The sequence below is a fragment of the Spinacia oleracea genome, chromosome 1, assembly GCF_020520425.1.
Source record: "Spinacia oleracea cultivar Varoflay chromosome 1, BTI_SOV_V1, whole genome shotgun sequence".
Lineage (NCBI taxonomy): Eukaryota > Viridiplantae > Streptophyta > Magnoliopsida > Caryophyllales > Amaranthaceae > Spinacia > Spinacia oleracea.
The window spans coordinates 93161018-93181900 of NC_079487.1; the positions used below are offsets into that span (position 1 = coordinate 93161018).

The following is a 20883-nucleotide window of genomic DNA, read 5'->3' on the forward strand; positions in this document are numbered from 1 at the left end:
ATGAATAAAGTAAATGGTGTAGGTACGTGTTAAATGATCTGGTAATGAGGTTGATGGGGGAACGTGTATGTATTAAGTGGGTTTTACTATCGAAGTGAAGGGTGAAAGCGATAACTTTATTCTTGACGTGGCATGAGCAATAACAAATTATCCACCATCAATTTTAATTTGGAGAACATCCATAATCTACCAGATTTCATATAAATTTATTTTTAGATTATAAACCGTGCATCGCACGGGTACTATACTAGTAAAAATAATAAATCAAAGGGGAGGGAGTAATAAACAAATAGAAAAAAATAATGAGAAAAATATTTTAATCAAAGTAGATAGGGAGTTTAAAGTTGTGGTGGTCCGTCCTGGTCCCTAGAGGAAATTAGATATATCTCTTCGTTCCAAAGTTATAGTTCTGTTTGACTAAAATCATGAATTTTAAGAAAAAGGAATATAGTGGGTGGAAAATTGAAATATAGTACATTAATGATTAATTTGTATGAGAAAGTAGAATATAGGAGTACACATAGAAATGAATAAAGTATGTGGGGAAGGAGAATGTAGTACATGAAAGATTTTCAATGCATTTTTTTGTGGTCCCAGATGAGGGTGATATGTGAAGTATTTTATGTTCAAATAAGGAAAAATACTGTAATTATGAGAAGCCCTATTGTGAAATACAGACTACTCCCTCCGTCCCATAATTATCTTCCTGTTTGACCAAAAATACAGATTTTAAGAAAAATGGAATATAATACATGAGAAAGTGGAATAAAGTACAAATGATAATTGAGTTGTATGGAAAAGTAGAATAAAGTACATGTGAAATAGAATATAGTACATGGGAAAATGGAATATAGTACATGAGTGGGGTTTTCAATTCAATTTTAATTAATATAGTACATGAGAAAGTGGAGACCTTAGTAGCCAAAATTAGAAACAGGAAGATAATTTTGGGACGCTCGTTTAGGAAAGCAGGAAGATAATTTTGGGACGGAGGGAGTATAATTTTGGGACTGAGGGAATATAATTATTGAGAAGGTGTGGTAGAAAAGTTACTAAAAATGGAAGTATGACTCGTAATAAAATACGGCTGGAAATGGTAAATGTGTGACTCTTTAAAAAATACGGAGGGAGTATAGGCTAAGACTTTCTCTATAAGAACCTGATACAATAATACACTTCCTCTATTATTTTTTAAATGAGACAACTATTTAAGCACGTTTGATAATGAACACTAATATATACAATTATGATAACAAAAATTTATAAAAAGTTGATATTTAAAATATACTTAATTACTTATTGAGATGAACTAATAAGAACAACACGAAAACACAAATAAAAGTCAAATGAGCTTGTATAAATAGTATCCATAACACAATTGTACCATGTAAATAAGAACATGAGAAGTATGCTAGTATATCATTTTTGGAAAAGTATCAATCAATCCATTTACCAGTCCAACTACCCGACGAATCGGCTAAAAACAACAGAAATTTACCAATATAGTATGAAGAAATTGTTGTTACATAAATGCAAAAGGGGGGAGGATATTATTTAGCTTTATAAATATTTACAGTATGTCAAAGACTGTTTCTCAGACGAAGCTCTCTAATTATGTACATTAGATAAAAGAATCAGCTACCTATGTTGGCTACATTACATGTTGATCAACTATAAAGAATATCAAGATCGAATTGCTCGAATCCACGGCCATTCTCCTCTCACCTACCACAAAAAAGTAACAGTGCTCTCGTCTGCAGATAATTATGTCTTGGTAAAAAAAGCAGAAACCAGCAACTGATTACTGAAGATCATCTCAATCCTTGTAAGTGTAGTACATAGAAGCTGTTCGTGTTACAACTTCCAAGGCAGGCAAAAGGATGGTGTTCCTTCCTTCTCCGGTGGGTGGCGCAAGTGGGGATGATAATTAACAGTGACAGTTTCTTCTGTTAGCTCTCAGTTGAAGAAATATGGAGAGTCTAAAACGTCCCTCAGTTCAAAGTCTCCTCGATCAGGCAAAGGAGGGAAAGATAGTGTGGGGTAAGATTGCTGGAAAGTTTCCAACAACTGTTAATGATCCAAAGAAAAAATTTATGTAAGGAGTCAGTTTTGCAAATTTAACAACAATTAAGAATATAATGCAGATTCCTTCAAAAGAAAAAAGATAAAAAAGAATATAATGCAGATCAAGCAATTAGTCTTTAGTTTCAACTCTAGCAACAAATTTCCAACTAACTTAAGAAGGTGAATGTAAATCTTAAACACCACAGGGAGGACTTTGCGCTACAATTGAAGACAGTTTTTTGCTATTATGTTCATTAACTACCTGCAAGACCTTTTTATTCTAAAATGGATGCATGTGGCCAATTAGATAATACTCTGATAATGGCACACAAAAAAGTAACTCAAAGATACATAAAAACAACTTACATTTTCCAATATTGGTTGGTCATAAAGTTCTACAAACTTTTCGCGAAGTATGCTGCTCATCTGATCCACATCGCATGCATGAGTCCAATATGAATCATGAACTCCTACAGTAAATTAAAAAAAGAGGTAAACGCTAAGCAGTAATCACTTCTAAATCACCTTAAATAATTGGGAAAGAAAATATGCAATCGTATATGTTCTTTAAAAAAAGACCTGCAAAGTTCAAGCCTGCGTGTTTGCAGGCCACTGCAGTCATCATCATATGTGAACCATCAAGGGAGTGAACAAAATTTGGGGGAAAAGCTGACTTCTGTCGCCTAACCATAATCTGCAATGAAAAAGGAACTCGTCTTGATTCAAGCCTTTTTCACAAAGTTACATTTTAACTATACTGAACAAATAACTGTGCGCTGTTTTCGCATGTGACGTAGATTGATGCGCGATAATATATTTTTTCTATTTCTTCAGACATTCGGAACAATAAATTTTTGGTTCATCAAAATCAAAAGAAGGATTCATAAATTATAAGACTGCAGTAAACAAAGAAGGATTCGCCTAAACAAGGGTACAGGCTGCAGCAATCTCAAAAATAACAAAAGGCAGTGATATCATGATAATTACTTTATTCACAACATGGATATTTTTGCAAAGAGAAACGAAAAGAATCTGCACACCATAGAAATTATGCCATCTAAGGTTTCTTTCAAAGCAAAATATGGTGGTCTTCTTTTGTCATCAGAAAATATATCTTTTGTAAAAATTATGTGATCAATAAAGCTCTTCTAAGCAACTTAACGCTTGGACATCACATAACTATCAAGATTTGTTTGGTCCAAATTACTGTTCAGCAAATAAAACTGGAAAGCCAGAAATATAAGATGGAAACCAAGAGCAAATTACCTTTTCAGTTTCCTTTTCCAGCGTCAACATTTGAAGGGAGGTTTTGATCTGCATCATATTTATCGACCAAGTGAATATTATTCTTCACGCAACAAATTTCAAACAGAAAAGGAAAGGCAATAATAGAAAAAGTTAGATGATTCTGTACCAGATGCCTGCCTTTCTTACAGTAAGGTTGCACGACAGGAAGACCCAGTGGCGTTATCCACCTCACAGGCTGATTTTCAGATGCAATAATCTGCACAAATCGTCCAGAATAAGGTAACACCCACAAAGGATGAAGAATAGGATGATATTGGGGAGGCCACCTCCAAAATAATTCAAAGCAACAGCTCACATATTATCGCAATCTAAATACGGAATCAGAAATGCACTAATTGAAGGACAGGATATTCTTAGGGCAAATTACAAAGTAATTAGTAACAGAAGTTTGAGATTTTAAAGATTGATTCCTACTCCAGATAAACAAACACGAATTAGGAAATTTCTGCCTTCTAAGTTCTAACAAAGGGACTGGGGGTTTGAATCCAAACTATCACTATGGCTCCGTTTGGTAGGGTGTAAAATGTTTTCATGGAAAACGATTTTCCCCTTTTCAATCATTTTACGTTGTTTGGTTTAGCAAGGGATGGAAAACAATTTTCCATAACTCTTTCAAAGGTGGAAAAACCTTTTCCATTTGAAAAGGAGGGAAACCACTTTTCCACCCTTCCTCCTTACCTCCCTCTCCCTTCTTCTCCTCAGTCTTCACCATCTTCTCCCATTTTCTTTTAAGGAACCAAACAAAGGAAAACTAGTTTGGAATTGTGTTTTCTCTTGGGAAAATGTTTTCCATGAAAATCATTTTGCACTGAAAACGTTTTACACCAAACCAAACGGAGCCTATGTCTTCGTCTTGAGAAAGGATATTGGATTCATGGGCGTCTTTTAGCCTAACCCCCCCCCCCCCCCCCCCCCCCCCAAAAAAAAAAACACACACACACACACAAAGTTGCACTCCATGCTGAAAGAAGTGGCAATGGGCCAATAGCCCACCTTTATTCACTAACTGACTAGAAAAGTAAAAAGAAAATTTTAACATTTCAACCACATAGATTTCAACTTGCATGGCTAAGAAACTCAATTCACAAGCATGCATTAAAGTATGAAAGAATGTGTAGCATAAAGGAATGCAGTAAACATAGAACATACTTGTAGATAAGCAGGCAGTAAGACATAAAAGAATGTGTGTATGCATATTTGTAGGTAGGGCGAACCTTTGCACAATCACCAAGCCAGCTCATGATACTACGGGCAGCTTGAAACATCTCTCCGAGCGCAGTTAATGTAATCTATCGAAACAGTAAAAGAAAAATCATCAGTAAAATCTAGAGAAAGTCAGAAAGCCCAGAACTATTTCTAACATAAACAGATTTTGCACTTCATAGAAACTAAGCTCCAAGTCATCCACAGAGTATCTTACTCTGGCAACATAACAAGCTGCACCATAAATCTCTGTATCATCACTGAACGCAGCACGTTCCTTCAACCTCCTCTTGATCTGCTCTCTAGCACCAATATAAGTGACACCATACACTGAGGTCATCACTGTCTGCTTGACCAATTTCCTATCCACCTACATTTGCATGAAGCATAAGACTACTAAGGTGAGATAATAACTAATGGATCATAAATTCAAAAGTGATGTGGCAAATCTATGTTATTCTGCTGAAGTCGGGAATCACAACCAACTCAACACATAGCTGTTCTAAAGCCACAAACCAACCTGGTTGATCAGCTTCCTTGCAAGCACTGTGTCTGGAAAATCAGTGGGGTCTTTCTTTGCATCTGCCTCCATAATAGAAAGAACTCTGCATCAAACATTCATATGCATTCAATTGCCAGAATCTATGACAGTGTTAGAATTTTATTGGCCAGCCAAGGCCGGCAATTTATGAAAATGATTCAAGGGAGACATGGAGATAAATCTAAGAAACACAAGTTCCCAACAGAACATTTTTAAACCCAGTGCTGAACCTGCAAATGCTTAAATTGGAAATGAATGGAGTCCATTAACTGCATTCTTAGTATTAAAAGTTATAATTAAAACTCTCATCAGCATTGTAGTCATTGTAACTGGCTATCACATAGAATCAACCTTTCACCTACAAATATATGCAAGTGATCTAAGGTAAGACTTGGAGCCTTTGAGGGTATTATTGTCCCTCCAGTCATTTTTCACGGCTGAAGAAAATTTTAAATATAAATACCGATATCCAAAGCAAGAGCAAGTCAAGGACCCTCACCTAGAAGCTATGCCTGAATAAACATCTGCAGGCTTTTCCCCAGCAACAAGATTGACAGCAGTTGCTCCCAACTGAAATACAAATACTTCTATGAGAAAACAGTAATTTTGCCTGCCAAATCACCATGGCATTGTTTTAATATGATTTTCAACATAGATCACCCCCTCCACTTTCAATATAATTTGGGAAAAACTTAACAGGGGAAAGAGTTCTCTAATCTCTACAGACTCTGATCTTATTAAACGGCCTTTTCATATCATATAACTTTTTTTATTTGGGGTTGAGGGGAGGGGGGAGATGGAGGAAAGAAGATCAGACAATTAAGAATACATTAAATGGACGATATACTAAATAACAAAGTCAATGTAGCAAGACTACAAAATAAGGAAAAGTGGAAACTACCTCATCTCTTCCAAGAGCAGCATAATGTTGTAAACCATTGCATGAACCATCCTGTTTAAACAGAGAGGGGGAAATATTTATCATTCATATGTAGCAGAAATGTACTCACACTTACCATTCTAAATGAGAAGTAAAACAAATAATCATATGAACAGTGCTGAATCAAACGAATAGTCTAAAGATGTCTTCTTTTCTCCTGTGATGAAAGATTAGAGATGTTGAGTTCAAGGAAATAAAATTTCAAACAAACTGTGATCCAAAGCAATGAATTTCAGTTAACAGGAACAAGCAGTTGATCAGCCCTGCAATCTAGAAAGAGCTGTGCATTAATGGTTAATTTTTGAAAGAGGATTAAATGCAAATATCTATTGGTGGCAAGTCAACGTTAGCAACATCTTATTGAAATAGAACGTAATTCCCATGATTTCCGGAGTGTACAGAAAGTGTTACTATAAAAAAGACTGTCTTTGATACTTAGCAACCTACAAACTACAGAGTAAGAAAATAAAAATAACTCTTTTACTGAATCTTATTTCACATGATGCAAAACCCGATCTGTCATGTACAATCCTCCAATCAGTTAACGCACAATGGGGTTTTATCCTGGAACATCAAGTAAACATCTGTTTCTTACATGTTACATCGTACACAACTACACACAGAACGGTGCAATCTACCATTACTATCCACTGTCTGCATATTCAACAACCGTAAGGACTTCCATAATGAAGGAATTTTGAGAAAAGATAAGAAAGCATGTGCTGAAATCTCTTAGCCTCCAACAGCAATGCACAAAAGAAGGATAGATTTTAAGTTAACCTTTTTGATGAATTCCATAAAAGCAGTTTTCCAGGTCTTGGTAGTTCATTTAGCATAGGGCTGATGATAGAAGTATATTAGTTTGTAAAAAGCTGCTTCTAGGGTACCTCTGCTTTGGCTGCTGAATAGGGGAAATGATAAATCCAAGGAATAATTCACTTCTTCCAAAGAAATAATTTGTCAAAAAATGTGGATTTCCTTGGAAGAAGTAGAAAATTTCTTGGATTTATCACTTCCCGCTGAATAGGGGTTCTTTGATTGGATGGTCTACCTTGTTAGTTTACATTTGGAAATCCTGTTGACCTCATTAGGTCTTGCAAGAATCATTTAATCAGAACTTATGGCCAGATCAAGGAGACACAATCCCATTGTTCAAAATTTTAAAATCACTCAAGTAAAGAAGTGAGACAAGTCCATAACGAAGTAATTATTTTATTTGCAGGGTTCCTCTTTCCGGACATAGAAAGACCAACCAGCTTGGGGAGCTTTCCTCAAACTGGTTGAACCAACTTTGGCCACTATATACCTGTTTAAGTGTCCAAAGCTCCTTCACAGATGATTAGAAGGAGAAGGTTTGTCAGCAACAATCATATAACAACACAAAAATAGATAAATAAAATAAATCAATTAAGCTAACTTACAGAAATCCTATTGTAATAAGACTAATAACCTTTCCAATATACCATTCAAGAAATGAACTTTTAAGCAGAAAGTCATTAATTTGCCCACCTGATGAACGGGAATATGTGATTTGAATGCCTCGGGGCGGGTACTTCTCAGAGCTTCAGCTAACTCAATACAAACAGCCAAACACTGAAAAGGATCTTCAGCTTTCAACCACCAACACCTTCCTTCCAGTGGCTTATCCACAGAGTCAAATATATCATCCAAATGGTTTTCAGTAAATGCTATTCGACCCTCAAGAGATAATTTGTCAATGCCACCAGCATATAAATTGGCTACGTGTATTTTCAACCAGCGCAATCCTGATTTTCCAAGAGCTCGACCCTCTGCGAACTCCAAAATGCCTCGACACATGTCAGACCCTAGATGGTTTAAGTATGGATGCATAGGATATGCCCGACCACGAAAATCGACATTATGCGGATAGAAGAAGCCTTCCTCATCCTTCATCTTTCGAGCAACCTATTTGATGAAAAAGGGTACTAGAGTCATGTCTGTACTATGACATGCTTGAAGTGGACTGCTCAAGCATAATATTACTAACCGCAAGTTTGAGTTCTACATCACAACGTTGAGAATGTCGCTCTCGATTCTCTTTTTTCAAAGACCTGACTTTCCACTTCCATCTCTTAAGCTCGGATTCATCCTCTGTATCAGGCTTTTCTGGCAAAGGAACCTGAAATAAAGACACCAACAGAAGTAAAACATAAAGGAAAAGGAAGGGAGTGATATATGAGAACTGGTATAGACAGGAAAAACACCTGCAAGTTAACAAAGGGAGTGAAACCCAAATATATTTAGAATGAAAAGAAAAGAGATAACTCACATCATCCCGATCAACTAAGTCAGCCAGACGACCTCCATTAGCCCATACCCTGTCTACAATGCTAAGAACCTTTTTATTTACCCTCCATTTTGTGTTTCCAAGTGTATCCAAGGCCTGAGAGTATTAATAGAAAACATCAATGTTGCTGCAAAGGTAAAACAGCTACAATTTCATACTTTTTGACTTTCTATATTCAGTAGCAGTACATTGAGATTACAAGAAATACACAGAGGAATGAAGTGCAAAAGCAGGTTAAGCAAAATGGAATTGGATCCTTCTCTGACCTCAAAAACTGATTTTAGCTGTTCCTCAGAGGCCCTCCTAACTGCTACTCGCTGATGTTTGGATCCATGAGTTCGCATGACAAATGATCTCAAAACCAAGTATGCTCCTTTATCATAACTAGAAAAGAAAACCATACAAAAGTAAGAGGCACAAACAGACTTTAATTAGCCTCTGCAAAATGCATCGCGCATTAAAACCTCTATTATGCTATACGGTGGCCTAATCATTGCTGGATCAACAATCTCCCCTTTGAGTCTAAAATAGGAGCTCTAAGGTAAAACAAAAAAGTGAACTTGATTCAACAGATCCAAAAACCGATCCACGAAAAGTTTCATGAGCACAAGGTTTTGAGTTTTAACCTAAAAATCTAATTAACCAAACCCAGACAAGCCGAAGTACCAGGCACGTAGACCAAAAGATCAAGTACGTAACTTTTTAAGCAATATTGATTTTTTTTCTGAATTTACTTAGGTCAGTTTTCCAAAGAAAACACCAAACTTCATAAATATCAATACATGTCTAAGGAACTGCAGAATAACAGCCCGTCCCACACACTAGAGAGAAAAAACACCTCAATGAACCTCCACCTCTCACATACTAGGTGCAGCTGTTGTTCCCTTAAGTTTTTACTTCTTGATCTACTTTCTGTTTCTTCATCTAGGTTCATCATTCCCCTTTTCTGTGTCTTACTACTGACTCTGCTTTTTTCTCTTACTCCTTCACTGGCAAATTTTTCATACTATAACTGTATTTCTTGCACTAGTAACAAGTTGATTGCATCTCCTAACTCTCACAAATCATCAGTCACAAGTAAATAAATATGCAAAAAATTCTTTGACGTCAAAAGTTCTAGAATAACATCTTAGGGTCAAAGACCACACGGTCTTCCAAATGCCTCTAGCAGAAACTGCACTCGCAAAAGTTTCAACAGAATCAAATACAAAACCTGTGTACCTTAATGGACATGAGGACTTGGAAACATAGATAAAAAATGCGGTACCGGTCACGGTCGCGGGATCGGTCGCGGAGTCTCGGTAACGGAAATGATGCGTTAGTCGCGGACCGTGTCGCGGTTGTCGCGTAGGAATTTGAAATCTAAAAATAAGCCCCATGTCAGCCCCATTCACTACCTACCCTAGTCCCCCTCCCCTAAACCGTACACGTGACATAATTAAAATGAATTCCTTTGTCTACCTTCTCTCTCCTCTCTTGTTTTAGATTTGAAAATGGAGTTCTCTACTCTATTTCAATGGAGTTTCTCCATTTCTTTCCCTTTTCCCTTTCTTTTTGTCGAAAACATGGGAAATTCGGCTGAAAACCGAGTAGATGTGAGGTTTATAACGTTTAATGCGGACAAAATTCGTTCGGATCGGTTGAACCGGTCGAGATCTCGCCGTTTTTAAAAACACCTTTACAACTCGAGATATCTCATATCGCCAGCCTCCAAAACCTTGTTAACTCGGGCGATACGAGTTAACTCGGGCTAGTTTTTACACCATGCTTGGAAAGCTTCAAAATTATATTAAGCGATAAGCTGAAATTTCGTCACAAATATTATGGAACTAGCCAAAGAATTTGGAAGTGTGACAAACAAAAGTTGATGCATACTGAAAGATTCAGATGGCATTGCATTTTGGTGGACCTCAAAGAACCAGTCTAACAGGATGCAAGGGATAAGAAGTCTTATAAGAAGAATAGAGTATTTAATTAAGAGGCTATAATCAATTACTACATAAGAGGAAGTGTGATACATAAAATTCAGACAGGACTTACAAATGAGACCAATCAAAGAATTTGAGATTCATACACAAAATTTGATGCATACTAGTTACTTCCGACACAATTAAGGAATTGCTGAACATAAAGAATAACATGCACTACAAGAAGTATATAAAACTATGAGTCATAGAGCCATACCCGGTCCATTTTTCTGGTGGTACCAACATTGGCATATAAGGGATCACAATATGCCTTGGCTGCAAAGAAACAGGAGATATTTATGTTGACCTGTGTTCCAAATATTATACTTCGTATACAGTTTAACAGGGCAAGGGAGCATCAAGGATTCACGGCAGCAAGCAAGTATACTCAGCAGAGAATTCACCAAGTGCACAAAAAACTAGTACATGATAAAATGAATACCAAAGCTCATTAAAATAATATTTTCTTCCAGCTTTTACAGGTAATAACTTACAGTTTTCTCAAGACCTTTGATAATCAGTGGGTCACATTCAATCATCCCAAATCTTCTCCCGGTTTTCCTGTTGAATGAACCCAGTGATCTTTCTTATTTACACAGCCAATCAAACAGACGATATTAAACAAGTTAATGCATATTAGAGATCATTCATTACTTGTTCTCAGGGCCAACACTTTTCAATGAATGCACAAATGCAGGTCGAAGGTCGGGAGGATCACAAGCTGATTGACTAGCTGGAGGTTGTATATATGCTGTTTGGATCAGCAACTCGATCAGACGGCTCCCAACCTGCAACAAGGAAAGGATGATGCTACTTTTTCATAAATGAGATACGATTCATGGTCAGGAAACAGAACTACCTTAGCCCTTGTTTCCGAACCCCAAGGCTTCAGGTCACCTTGAGAATCGACGATTTTCAGGGCTTGTCGACGCTTTTGCTTCTTGATTAAATTATTTACGTTTTTTCTCAGATGCTGTTGCTCTTGAATCTCAGCATCAGAGGCAGCATCGTCGGGTTTTTTACTTCGGTCACCCTTTTTCTTCTTTGCTTTTTCTAAAAACGTGTGTATCCTAACCTATGCAAAAGAATCATAATAAATGTGTTAGTACTTGGTATTACTGTATTAGTACGAACCCAAAGGAAGAAAATACAAGCAGACTCACTTCCTGTTCAATGGCTTCGCCTAAAGCACAAGCAGCTTGAACAACTTTGACAGAGCCATGTCCACTTCCAGTCATTAACATCCCCATCAACTTATGCATTGTAATGATTGCCATCATATCTGCAGGTAACTGATCAAAATATGTTCCATATGCACCTCTACACTTCCCTTGCCTGATTAATTCTTGATCCTCTATAATGCTATCTCTAAATGGCTCAAACCAACCAAGAAACAGTGACTTCACATAAGGCAAATTAGGTGCCAACTTAAGCTTACACATATCAGCTAAAAGCTCCTTATACTCATTAGCTGCCTGTTGCCATGACTCAGTCTCAAGCTTTATCTGCCTATTCCTAAGCTTTTGGTACTTGTAAAGTGGCATACCCGCCACCATTTTCTGTTGTCTTTGGTGCGATTCACGCCACTTCGCCCTCTTCTCTTCCTTTCTCATCTCCTCCACCAACTCTTGAATCTCATCAAAAACCGAAACATCATCCTCCAAATCTGTCGAAGAGTCCACTTCAGCCTCAACGACACTAGCATACCCTTTAGGACACACAACATTAAAATTAAGTCGGTTACCCAAACACCCTGAAACGGGTCTCTCCCCAATCCCTTCCTTCACCAACGACCCACCCTCCCTACAAAAACCCACCTCAGAAAAGCTGCGATTTTTACAAAAACCCAGCTCAAACGGCCTAAATTTCAACCTGTCAGAAAACCCACAATCATGGGTACCCCCCAAAAAGCTGTAACTACGTGAAATAGAAAATTTCCTCAAACACAAATTAGGGGTTCTTGAAATTGCTTGTTTAGCAAAGTTTCTCCACATGATTGTGGAATCAAAACAAGGGTTTATCAAAAAATTACTCCTTGACTTATAAATTTGAATATAAGGGTCAAAATTCTGCGATAAAACTGCAGGGAATGAAGAGATATTACTACTGGACATCAAATTAATCGATTAACAGGGATATCTGGGGCAAATGAAGAATTAGAGGAAAAATAATAAATAGGAATTACCAGACCAATTAATTGGAGATACTGAAACCTGATTCGATTGGTAAAAGAAGAACAGGAGAAGTACATAAGTTTTGGTGCTTGAAAACCCTTCTAAAACCCCAGCTCAAGTCCTTCGTGCCTTTTGTTTTCAGTGAAACAGCCGACTTACAAGATTGAAAGTGAAATGTAGGAAATCTGGGATTTTTCTACATTGGCCAAAATATCTTCAAGAATTTTTACCATGAGGTTTGGAGAAATATTGCAGACCAATCAAAATTGGTACTTCTATTTCCATTGTTTGTTTCTCTTCCTCAAACAACCAATAGTGTAATGAGTAGTGTAATGAGGTTTGAATTCGAGTAGGAGTAGTGATTAGGGTTTTAAGGTCTGATAGAAAAATCTCACTTTACATTGGTTTTGTGAAAATAATACTTTTGAGTGCCGAAAACACGAGTTTGTGAGTTTGTGTTCCTTAGTTGAACAATTGCTAATTTGTTTAGCTGGACCTTTAATTACTATTTTGTGTTCTTATTTTTAGAATACTACAAGTATTTAGATGGAATGATAATTATGTTGAAGTTAATTTTTGAAAAACCTTTCATAAAAGAAGATTTTTTTGTGTTTAGACAATGTTTGGCAAAAGGTTATAAATAACTGTTGGTTAACTAATATGCATGCTAATTGTATTGAAAAAAACATTATTATAAAAAGTTGTTATTTTAAGTTCTTATAATCCATAATCATACTAGGACAAAGTTGTATAAATAATAACAATTCAATTAGTTGAATTCATAGGGTGGGTTTTTATGTCAAATAGTCTAACTGAAATTTTTGTTAGACCAATTAATATTTTATCTTTACCAAGTACATTATTTGTTTAATTAATACATTGTCTAACAAATAAGAAATTAAGAACCCATCCAACCATCCTTTATGACTGGGGCAATTTTCAGTGCTGCCTGGGTTAATTAGAACTCTCAAACATCTGGTATCAGCCTGTAATACAAGATTGACCGCAATCTCCAAGGCCCGTATGGGACATTTTTTATTTTTACAGTCACCTGATCAACTCTAGCCTGCAACTTGCAAAGAGCAGAGTAGTAGAGTGGCAAAAATAAGAATAAGAAGAAGTAGAAGAATCAAACTCAAGGGTTAAACTCTACAAACACCAACAGAGAAGCTGTACTTGAGAATTCCGGAGTAATATAGAACAATGATGTTCAATTAGTATATTTACATGAGAAAAACAAAGCTTACACAAACCGCTCTTGGTCTTGCTCAGCATACACAAGTACACAACTGGACAATAAAGACACAACAGGGCAGACTTCATTGATCCCAACAGATCAAAAAAACTGACATACAGTATACAATCTGCCTTGCTCAACAACTTCCTGTTATTTCTATCAAAGACGAGGAAAAATAATCCCAAACCCCCAGAACAGTATCAAATATATAAAAGGAAAAATAAAATTAGAATAAATCCCAATTCGTGTGCCCGGCCTCTCCCCTTCTGCCTTACCCTGTGGCTGAAGGTCTGAAACAATCTATATTGCACAATCCCACGGATCTGATCATCCCTCCAAATCTGCAATCAATGATTTGCAACAAGTAACAGTTTAGAGGATATGCAAAAAAATTGAAGAAGGAAAACAAATGACGATGATCAAAAGAATTTCAAGTTGCATGTTATGTGTTCAGCTAACCTATCAACACTGTTGCGAGCTTTATCAGGACGTTCAATGGAGTTATTTGCTTTATCTGGTAAATCTACACTCTTTCTTGACTTTTCTCTCTTATCAGTACTAGTCCTTGACTTGTCTCTTTGATCTGAGCTTTTCCTAGGTTTCTCTTTCATGTCCATACTCGCTCTAGGCATCTCCCTTTGATCAGCACTTGGTCTTGATTTATTATCACGGCAATCTGTGCTGCTCCTCCGAGGATGATCTGATCGTTCTGAACTCAATCCAGATCCACTTCGTAAACTTGGTGATTTCTCAATAACGGATATGAACTTTTTAAGATGTTTAATGTACTCTGGATAAAGCTCCAAGTCACAGTGATTTCCACCTTTAACCCACAATGGTTCATACTTTTCTTTACAATGTTCCCACAGCTGCTTACCATGAGACCAATCCACCACATCATCAGATGTCCCCTGCAGCACCAACAGAATGTGAACATTTCATCTTCCAACTGTTATAAAAACTACGAAGCAATATAATGAGTTGGTGGTTTTCTATTATTTGGAAGAACTGAACAAAGAAATCGAAGGCAAGTTCCTGGTATAATTGATAGGATATCACGTTCATGTTCTACACGGATGGTATGCTTCACATCACCTGTCGGCAATCATAAATATTGACTAGCTCAGGGATATCAAAGGATCAACACCTTCTCCCATTTTCCAACACCTATTCCGTATCAAAATAATGAGTTTTTTCAACTTATATTGCTATTTACATGTACAAAGCTATTTAAACGCCACAAGCAAAGCACTCCTAGAGACAAGTTGAACAATGTTTCACATGATTTTAGTATCAAAGATCAATGCATGCTTTAACACATCAATAGACAAACTAAGTAAAATGTGCCTTGTATTTGAGTTGGTATAAGATAATCTACAGGTAGTTACTAAAAATCCCCTGGACTTGAATAAGCACCATAAACCCTTGTACTCCCAGCCTGGTCAGTAACTTTAAACTATCTACCCTTCAAGAATTCAATAGCATGGTCACACAACAATGGAAGCTAGTAGAGCCAGTTAACTCCCTTTAGCTGAACTATACATCTTATTCCTTGACTAGGAAAACTGTAATAGTAAACTAGCATGGGAAAGTTTCTGTGGAGAATTGGAGATAAAACTATGCGCTTTGCGGCTCCCAAAATCATACTTCTTCACGAGGCCCCAGATCATACTTCTTCACTGATTAGTATAGGTTTAGATAATTGGTTGTTCCATCTTGCACTCAAATAACAATAAGAGACAATTGTAATGTGTAGGAGAGAATGGCAGAGAGACATTCCCAAGTCAATACATTGGCACAAAGGACTTCCGACTTGCATAGTTTAAAATCAACAGTTGTCCTTGTCCACGCTATTATGGCAACTAACAGTTCAACAGTAGTTTTTGCTTTGTTAATAATACAGAATACGCTTCACCAGAAGTACCAAGTGAAGAGTGAAGTACAAAGGATGTTAGCTGCCACAAGGCCCACAACATTAACAACAGGATCCGAATATCCCACATTAGGTTCTCTTCCTAATCTCAAGAAGTACAAAGAAGATAATACAGGAGTTCGTCCATTCAACAGCAACAACAAGAACTTAGTTGATGTACTGCCATCCAATAATTCAGCAAGCTTCAAATCCATTTCATAAAATTTTCCAACAGGCTTGGAACCATGTGCGGAACCAGACCTCAGAAACATCCGCTTTCCTGTGCATGCACTTCTATGACTTCTGTCAGCTAGGATCCCCCCCCCCCCTCCCCTCGTCTTCCTATCTTGTATTATTTTTGCTACAACTCACTAGATTTTACTTGTATGCCCTTGGACCTTGGCTGGACGCAATAGAAAGGAGATGTGCAAAAATAACCATTACACACCCATGTAATCAAGTAAGAGAAGGCAAGTAACAGTATAACAGTCTTGTATCATGTTGGCCAAGCAGATTAGTACAGTTGGAAGCTGCTTGTATTCAAAACAAGTAAATGATTAGCTGATTGAACATGTTCCTCACAGTCTGTAGCTCAAAAACCATTACTCCTCTAATCATTAGCTCCGTCTTAATAATATTTAGTTCTCTTTTTATCATTGTCTGATCTGCTTTTGTACATTCTGTAAGTAAATGACTCGTTGATTGCAATTGCCCGACAGTGTCTGAAGCTGATTGCTTTCTTTATTTGCTTCTTATGTGAGTTGCTATAAATAAGCAGCATACATATGTCCAAACACCCTTCTGGAGCTGTAGATCTCTTCCTTTACCCAAAGAGTCAACGGTGTGCTAAAAGTCTCATAATTACAAGTAAAACATCTCCCAAAGGATTTCTAATCTCGAGTCAATATTTACCCCGTAGAAGATCAGCAAACACATCACCACAAAACAAAACTTACACTGCAGTAAGGTTCTAAAATAAAGGGCCAAAGGCACACATTTATTCCAATTCAAAGGATTTGAAGAGAGACACGCTTCAAGAAAAACAATTGAATGCAGATACTTCGGAATTGAAAAGATTCAACGGGTCAGAGGATACTTACGTGAATAACTAAAACAGGGCAAATGACCAATGGAATTTTGTCAATATTCTGCATTACATAGAATTAAAGTTAGAATATCATGTGTTCAAACCTTTTAGAAAACCAAAATAAAAATCAATGTCATGTTTAACCGTCAACAAACACTCTCACCTTATATATGTCAAACCAATATGACCTCTTTACTGGGTACATAACCCGTAAGCCAGACATAATTGGACTATGAAGAACAACAGCTCTTAATTTCGGTAATCGAGTAGCTAAATCTAATGTAGGCCCACTTCCGACGGATTGCCCATACAATATAACATCTTCCTCCTTCACTCCATATCTTTCCACAAGACATCTATATGCGGCTTCTATGTCTGCATAAGTATTCTGCTCACTCGGCTACAAGAACATAAATCAAAGAACTATATCTTCATTTGTTGAATCCATAAGAACAGAATCACAATTCATCTATGAAAGGTGGATATAAAGAGGCAGCATTTGGTGATGCATTAACATACCTTGCCTGTAGATTGTCCATATCCGGAATAATCATATCTGCAATGCAACAACAAAAATTCAAAGGATCAACCTTCAATCATAAGCTAACCAACTGTTGAGTAGATTCCAACAAACAGTGTGATCACTGGTCAAATCAGCTACAATAATGTCACCAAAAATCCAATTACAGCAGCCACAGACAATATGTAATTCTAACAGTAAATTTCAGTTCGGTTGCCAGATAGAAACTCGATCACTGCAAAACTTCACAAATGTAAATAACAAACACATTCTAGGTGTCCAATCACCTCAACAGCTCGACCTAATCACCTCAACCGGATAATCCTTCTACAAATAACTTTGTATAACGAATGCTCCCTAACTTCCACTAGTATATAAACAATCAGACACGTCCTGCAACACTGCAGACTGTAATAAACACCGAACTGTTGCTATTTCAGACGTATTTTTTCTTGTTCTCCCAAATAATTGGGAAAAAAATATCAATCAAACAGTTCTTGCCCCCATTAGTTACAGCAAACAAACACTCAAAAGCAATTAAATAAATAAACCACCCATCAAATCAAAGAGCAATTACAAATTTATAATCACAAATAGACAATCCAATCAAATCAACCTACAGAAAAAACCCAAAATAAAAATATTGAATGCAGATTCCTCTAATTAGAAACATAAAATTTAATTGGTTAATCAATTTACCCCATCAAATTAACTTTGAGATGAATACTGAGCTCTCCAAAAAGCTCATACATTTGTCCCAAATCAGCAGCATTACCATGTGAATACAGAACAGTTAGCTTTGCCATTGGATTTCTCATAAACACTGCTACAATCTCATTCCCTCTTTTTGTACCTAGCTTCAATACATCAGCATTTTCTCTCTCCGCCACTTCAGTCATTTTCAACTTTCCCGTTCCTTCCTCTGCCACCACCTTATACGACGGCGGGTCTGGTGGAAAGAACGCGAATTTCGCCGCCATTGTCGATGTCACCGCCCCCATTTTAATAAATAAACGTATAAATTAGCTGGATATGATCACAATTTTGGTTTCTCTACAACAATTGAAAACTGAAATCCGAACAAAAACATCTATTCTGTTTTTCGCAAATGTTTTTTTGAAATAATTGAAGCTTGAGAGAAATCTACCTATAAAAAATTAACATAAAATAGGGCAATTAAAAGCTTTGGAAAATTGACAAAATTAGAAATAAATACAAATTTCAAATTTAGGAGAAGAATTCAAAAAAAGCGAATTGAGTTCCTCGGAAATCTTGTGAAGTGAAAACGACTTTTGTTTCTCTCTCTATGTACAGCATGAATCATCGAAATCTACAACAATTGCATTAAATTAGGGTTAGGGTTTCTAGAAAATGGAAATTTTTAAAGATTTTCCCCCTTTTCCTTTTTTCTTCTTTTTTCTTTTTTCTTTTTTTTTTGTATTTTGGAAAGAGAGAGAGTGGCTTTAGCAGAGTGTAAAGTGTTAGATCTGTGTTGGATTTTTTTTGGGTATAAATATAGGAAAGTCAGATTGAAGGAGAGAGAAAGCGAAGAGAGAGAGTTTTCCGGCTTCGAAATGTGGTGGCACGTGCGGTGGAGCGTGGGAAGGAAATAGAGCGTCGAAAATGAATTATAGAGGCTTTTTTAGGACAAAATTATTACTCCTGATCAATAATATACGGAGTAGATTTTTGGAAGCTCCTAAGAGTTCTAACCGCATATCACCAACAACAAAAACCAAAACAAATGGAAGATTTCTTAAAAATGTGGATAGTAAAAGCGGATGAAAATGAAAAGGGTTGAGAAATGATGAGAAAAGATAAAGAGGTTAATTGAACATGATAACTTTAATATGTACAACTTGAATGAAAATAATGCGTTTGTGGATTTATAAGAAGATTTTTTCTTGTTATAGTCTTAGTTGTTACAATACTTGTAGTTTCTTGTAAAAGAACATCTTAAATCTTGACCACGGATTATTGCTACTGATAGATATGATAATACGTAGCACGAGGTCTTGTTAGATTTATTTTAACGTGTGGTTACTAATTACTGTATAAAATTTTCACAGAGTATAAAAATGAATCTAAGATACAAAATGTAGTTAAATTATTTAAGTATAATTATATTTTCTCCTAGGATGCGTTTTATTCAACTAATATGACCTGAACTTGCTTATCTCGACTCATCTGAACTCATTGGAACTTATTAAAACTTATTGGAATTTATATGAACTTGTTAGGACTTATCTGAACTTATCAAACATGAGTAACCTGATTGGAATGATATGACCTGATTGAGACTTGTTATTATTATTATTATTATTATTATTATTATTATTATTATTATTATTATAAATCAAATGCCAACAAAGTCAAATACTTTACAAATAGTTAGTGGGAAGCCGAAATACAATTTAAATTATTATTATTATATTTTTTGTCTAAATGCGTGACCGAAGCATTAAGAATTACAAATGCGAGAAGGATAATTTAAATTTATCACATACTTTATCACATACTTTAATTTGTACATGATTGGTCTTTAGTACTAGACCAACGAATAATTTAAATTTTGTTATAAATATATTGTATTGTGGATGCCCATTAGACCTTGACATCATTATCCTATATAATGTACGTATGTGTACATATTATATTGATGGGAATAAGATTATAACCGCCCATTTCTCTCTTTCTCTCTCTCTTTCTCTATAATTTCATAACACGTTATCAGCACCATCGCTTACCGACAGGAGATAACAATGAGAACGAAAAGGAAAAGCAAAGGAGATAATAATCATTAATGTAAGTTTAGATTTTAATTGTCTGATTATTTAAATTTGATGGTTATCACTCCCGTTGATAATCGTTAGCCGCAATCAAAGCAAACTGCAAGATTAAACCCCCCAATGGTACGCCAATTCTGATTCTTTTTATAAAATTTAGTTTTCTCTTGTTTTTATAATTCTTTAACTTTTATTTGTTGATACATATATGTGGACATGCGGTACTATTTGTTACAGATTATCTTTTCATATTAGTTTCTTTGTGGCGGTTTGATTTGATTTATTTGGTAATATCATATTGCAAGAATATTATGCATTAGGACTGCCAATATTATGTTTCTCGATTGCAAGCAGTTACTCCGTAATTATCTTTTTGATACCAAGTTGCTATTAATTTAATAAATTATTACGGTATTCACAATTCTTATAATTTGCGGTTACTATTTTTAATTTTGTCATAGTTTTGATTTTTTTAGTTGTTCATCGTGAATTCTTGTGATAATGCGCCACTAGTCTGCTATTATCCTTGAAAAGGAAAATAGTCCGCCACTTGAATTCTAAGTATGAAACACCAATAGTTTACCTACACTAATTGTGTTTTTATGTTGCGAGTCTTATGGTTGTATTGTGATTTTATGTTTAAGTTAGACATTGTATTATTTTGGGTGGTTTATATTATGATATATAAATCATGTTTGTAATTTTGGAGAAATTGATTTTGGAATCATTTGATCATGGTTGATTTCTTGATCACCACTCCTGAAGAAAATAATTAGTTATTAAAGTTTATGAATGCCCCCTCATACATCAATGAGAATAATTATGAAGAGATGTAT

At 35.9% G+C, this 20883-nt stretch overlaps 2 protein-coding genes across 2 annotated transcripts; both read right to left on the reverse strand.

Annotated features, from left to right (window-relative positions):
• Window positions 1-1338: 1338 nt before the first annotated feature.
• LOC110806073 (DNA-directed RNA polymerase 2, chloroplastic/mitochondrial) lies at window positions 1339-12925 on the reverse strand. Its single transcript, XM_022011710.2, has 19 exons — window positions 11495-12925; window positions 11191-11406; window positions 10986-11119; window positions 10826-10892; window positions 10549-10607; window positions 8631-8748; window positions 8347-8460; window positions 8065-8196; window positions 7566-7982; window positions 6018-6068; window positions 5616-5686; window positions 5096-5180; window positions 4793-4945; window positions 4587-4661; window positions 3479-3568; window positions 3331-3378; window positions 2644-2758; window positions 2431-2534; window positions 1339-2067 (listed from the first exon to the last, which is right to left on the reverse strand). Exons 1-19 carry the CDS (start codon window positions 12443-12445, stop codon window positions 1957-1959), a joined length of 3111 nt encoding a protein of 1036 aa, XP_021867402.1. The 5' UTR covers window positions 12446-12925; the 3' UTR covers window positions 1339-1956.
• Window positions 12926-13681: 756 nt separating this feature from the next.
• On the reverse strand, window positions 13682-18973 carry LOC110806065 (uncharacterized). Its single transcript, XM_022011701.2, has 6 exons — window positions 17961-18973; window positions 17261-17297; window positions 16905-17141; window positions 16755-16802; window positions 14202-14653; window positions 13682-14083 (listed from the first exon to the last, which is right to left on the reverse strand). Exons 1-6 carry the CDS (start codon window positions 18260-18262, stop codon window positions 14014-14016), a joined length of 1146 nt encoding a protein of 381 aa, XP_021867393.1. The 5' UTR covers window positions 18263-18973; the 3' UTR covers window positions 13682-14013.
• Between the last annotated feature and the right edge of the window lie 1910 nt (window positions 18974-20883).

Excerpts from the sequence above, each read along its gene's own strand:
- LOC110806073 (XM_022011710.2), bottom strand. The coding sequence starts at position 12,445 with ATGTCCAGTAGTAATATCTCTTCATTCCCTGCAGTTTTATCGCAGAAT. Across the intron at positions 8,749-10,548 it reads CCACCAGAAAAATGGACCGG|TTATGATAAAGGAGCATACT; the intron begins GTATGGCTCTAT and ends TTTCTTTTCTAG. Across the intron at positions 5,687-6,017 it reads CTGCTCTTGGAAGAGATGAG|TTGGGAGCAACTGCTGTCAA; the intron begins GTAGTTTCCACT and ends TTTGTATTTCAG.
- LOC110806065 (XM_022011701.2), bottom strand. The coding sequence starts at position 18,262 with ATGGGGGCGGTGACATCGACAATGGCGGCGAAATTCGCGTTCTTTCCA. Across the intron at positions 17,142-17,260 it reads ATGGACAATCTACAGGCAAG|CCGAGTGAGCAGAATACTTA; the intron begins GTATGTTAATGC and ends ATGTTCTTGTAG. Across the intron at positions 16,803-16,904 it reads ATTGGTTTGACATATATAAG|AATATTGACAAAATTCCATT; the intron begins GTGAGAGTGTTT and ends TATGTAATGCAG.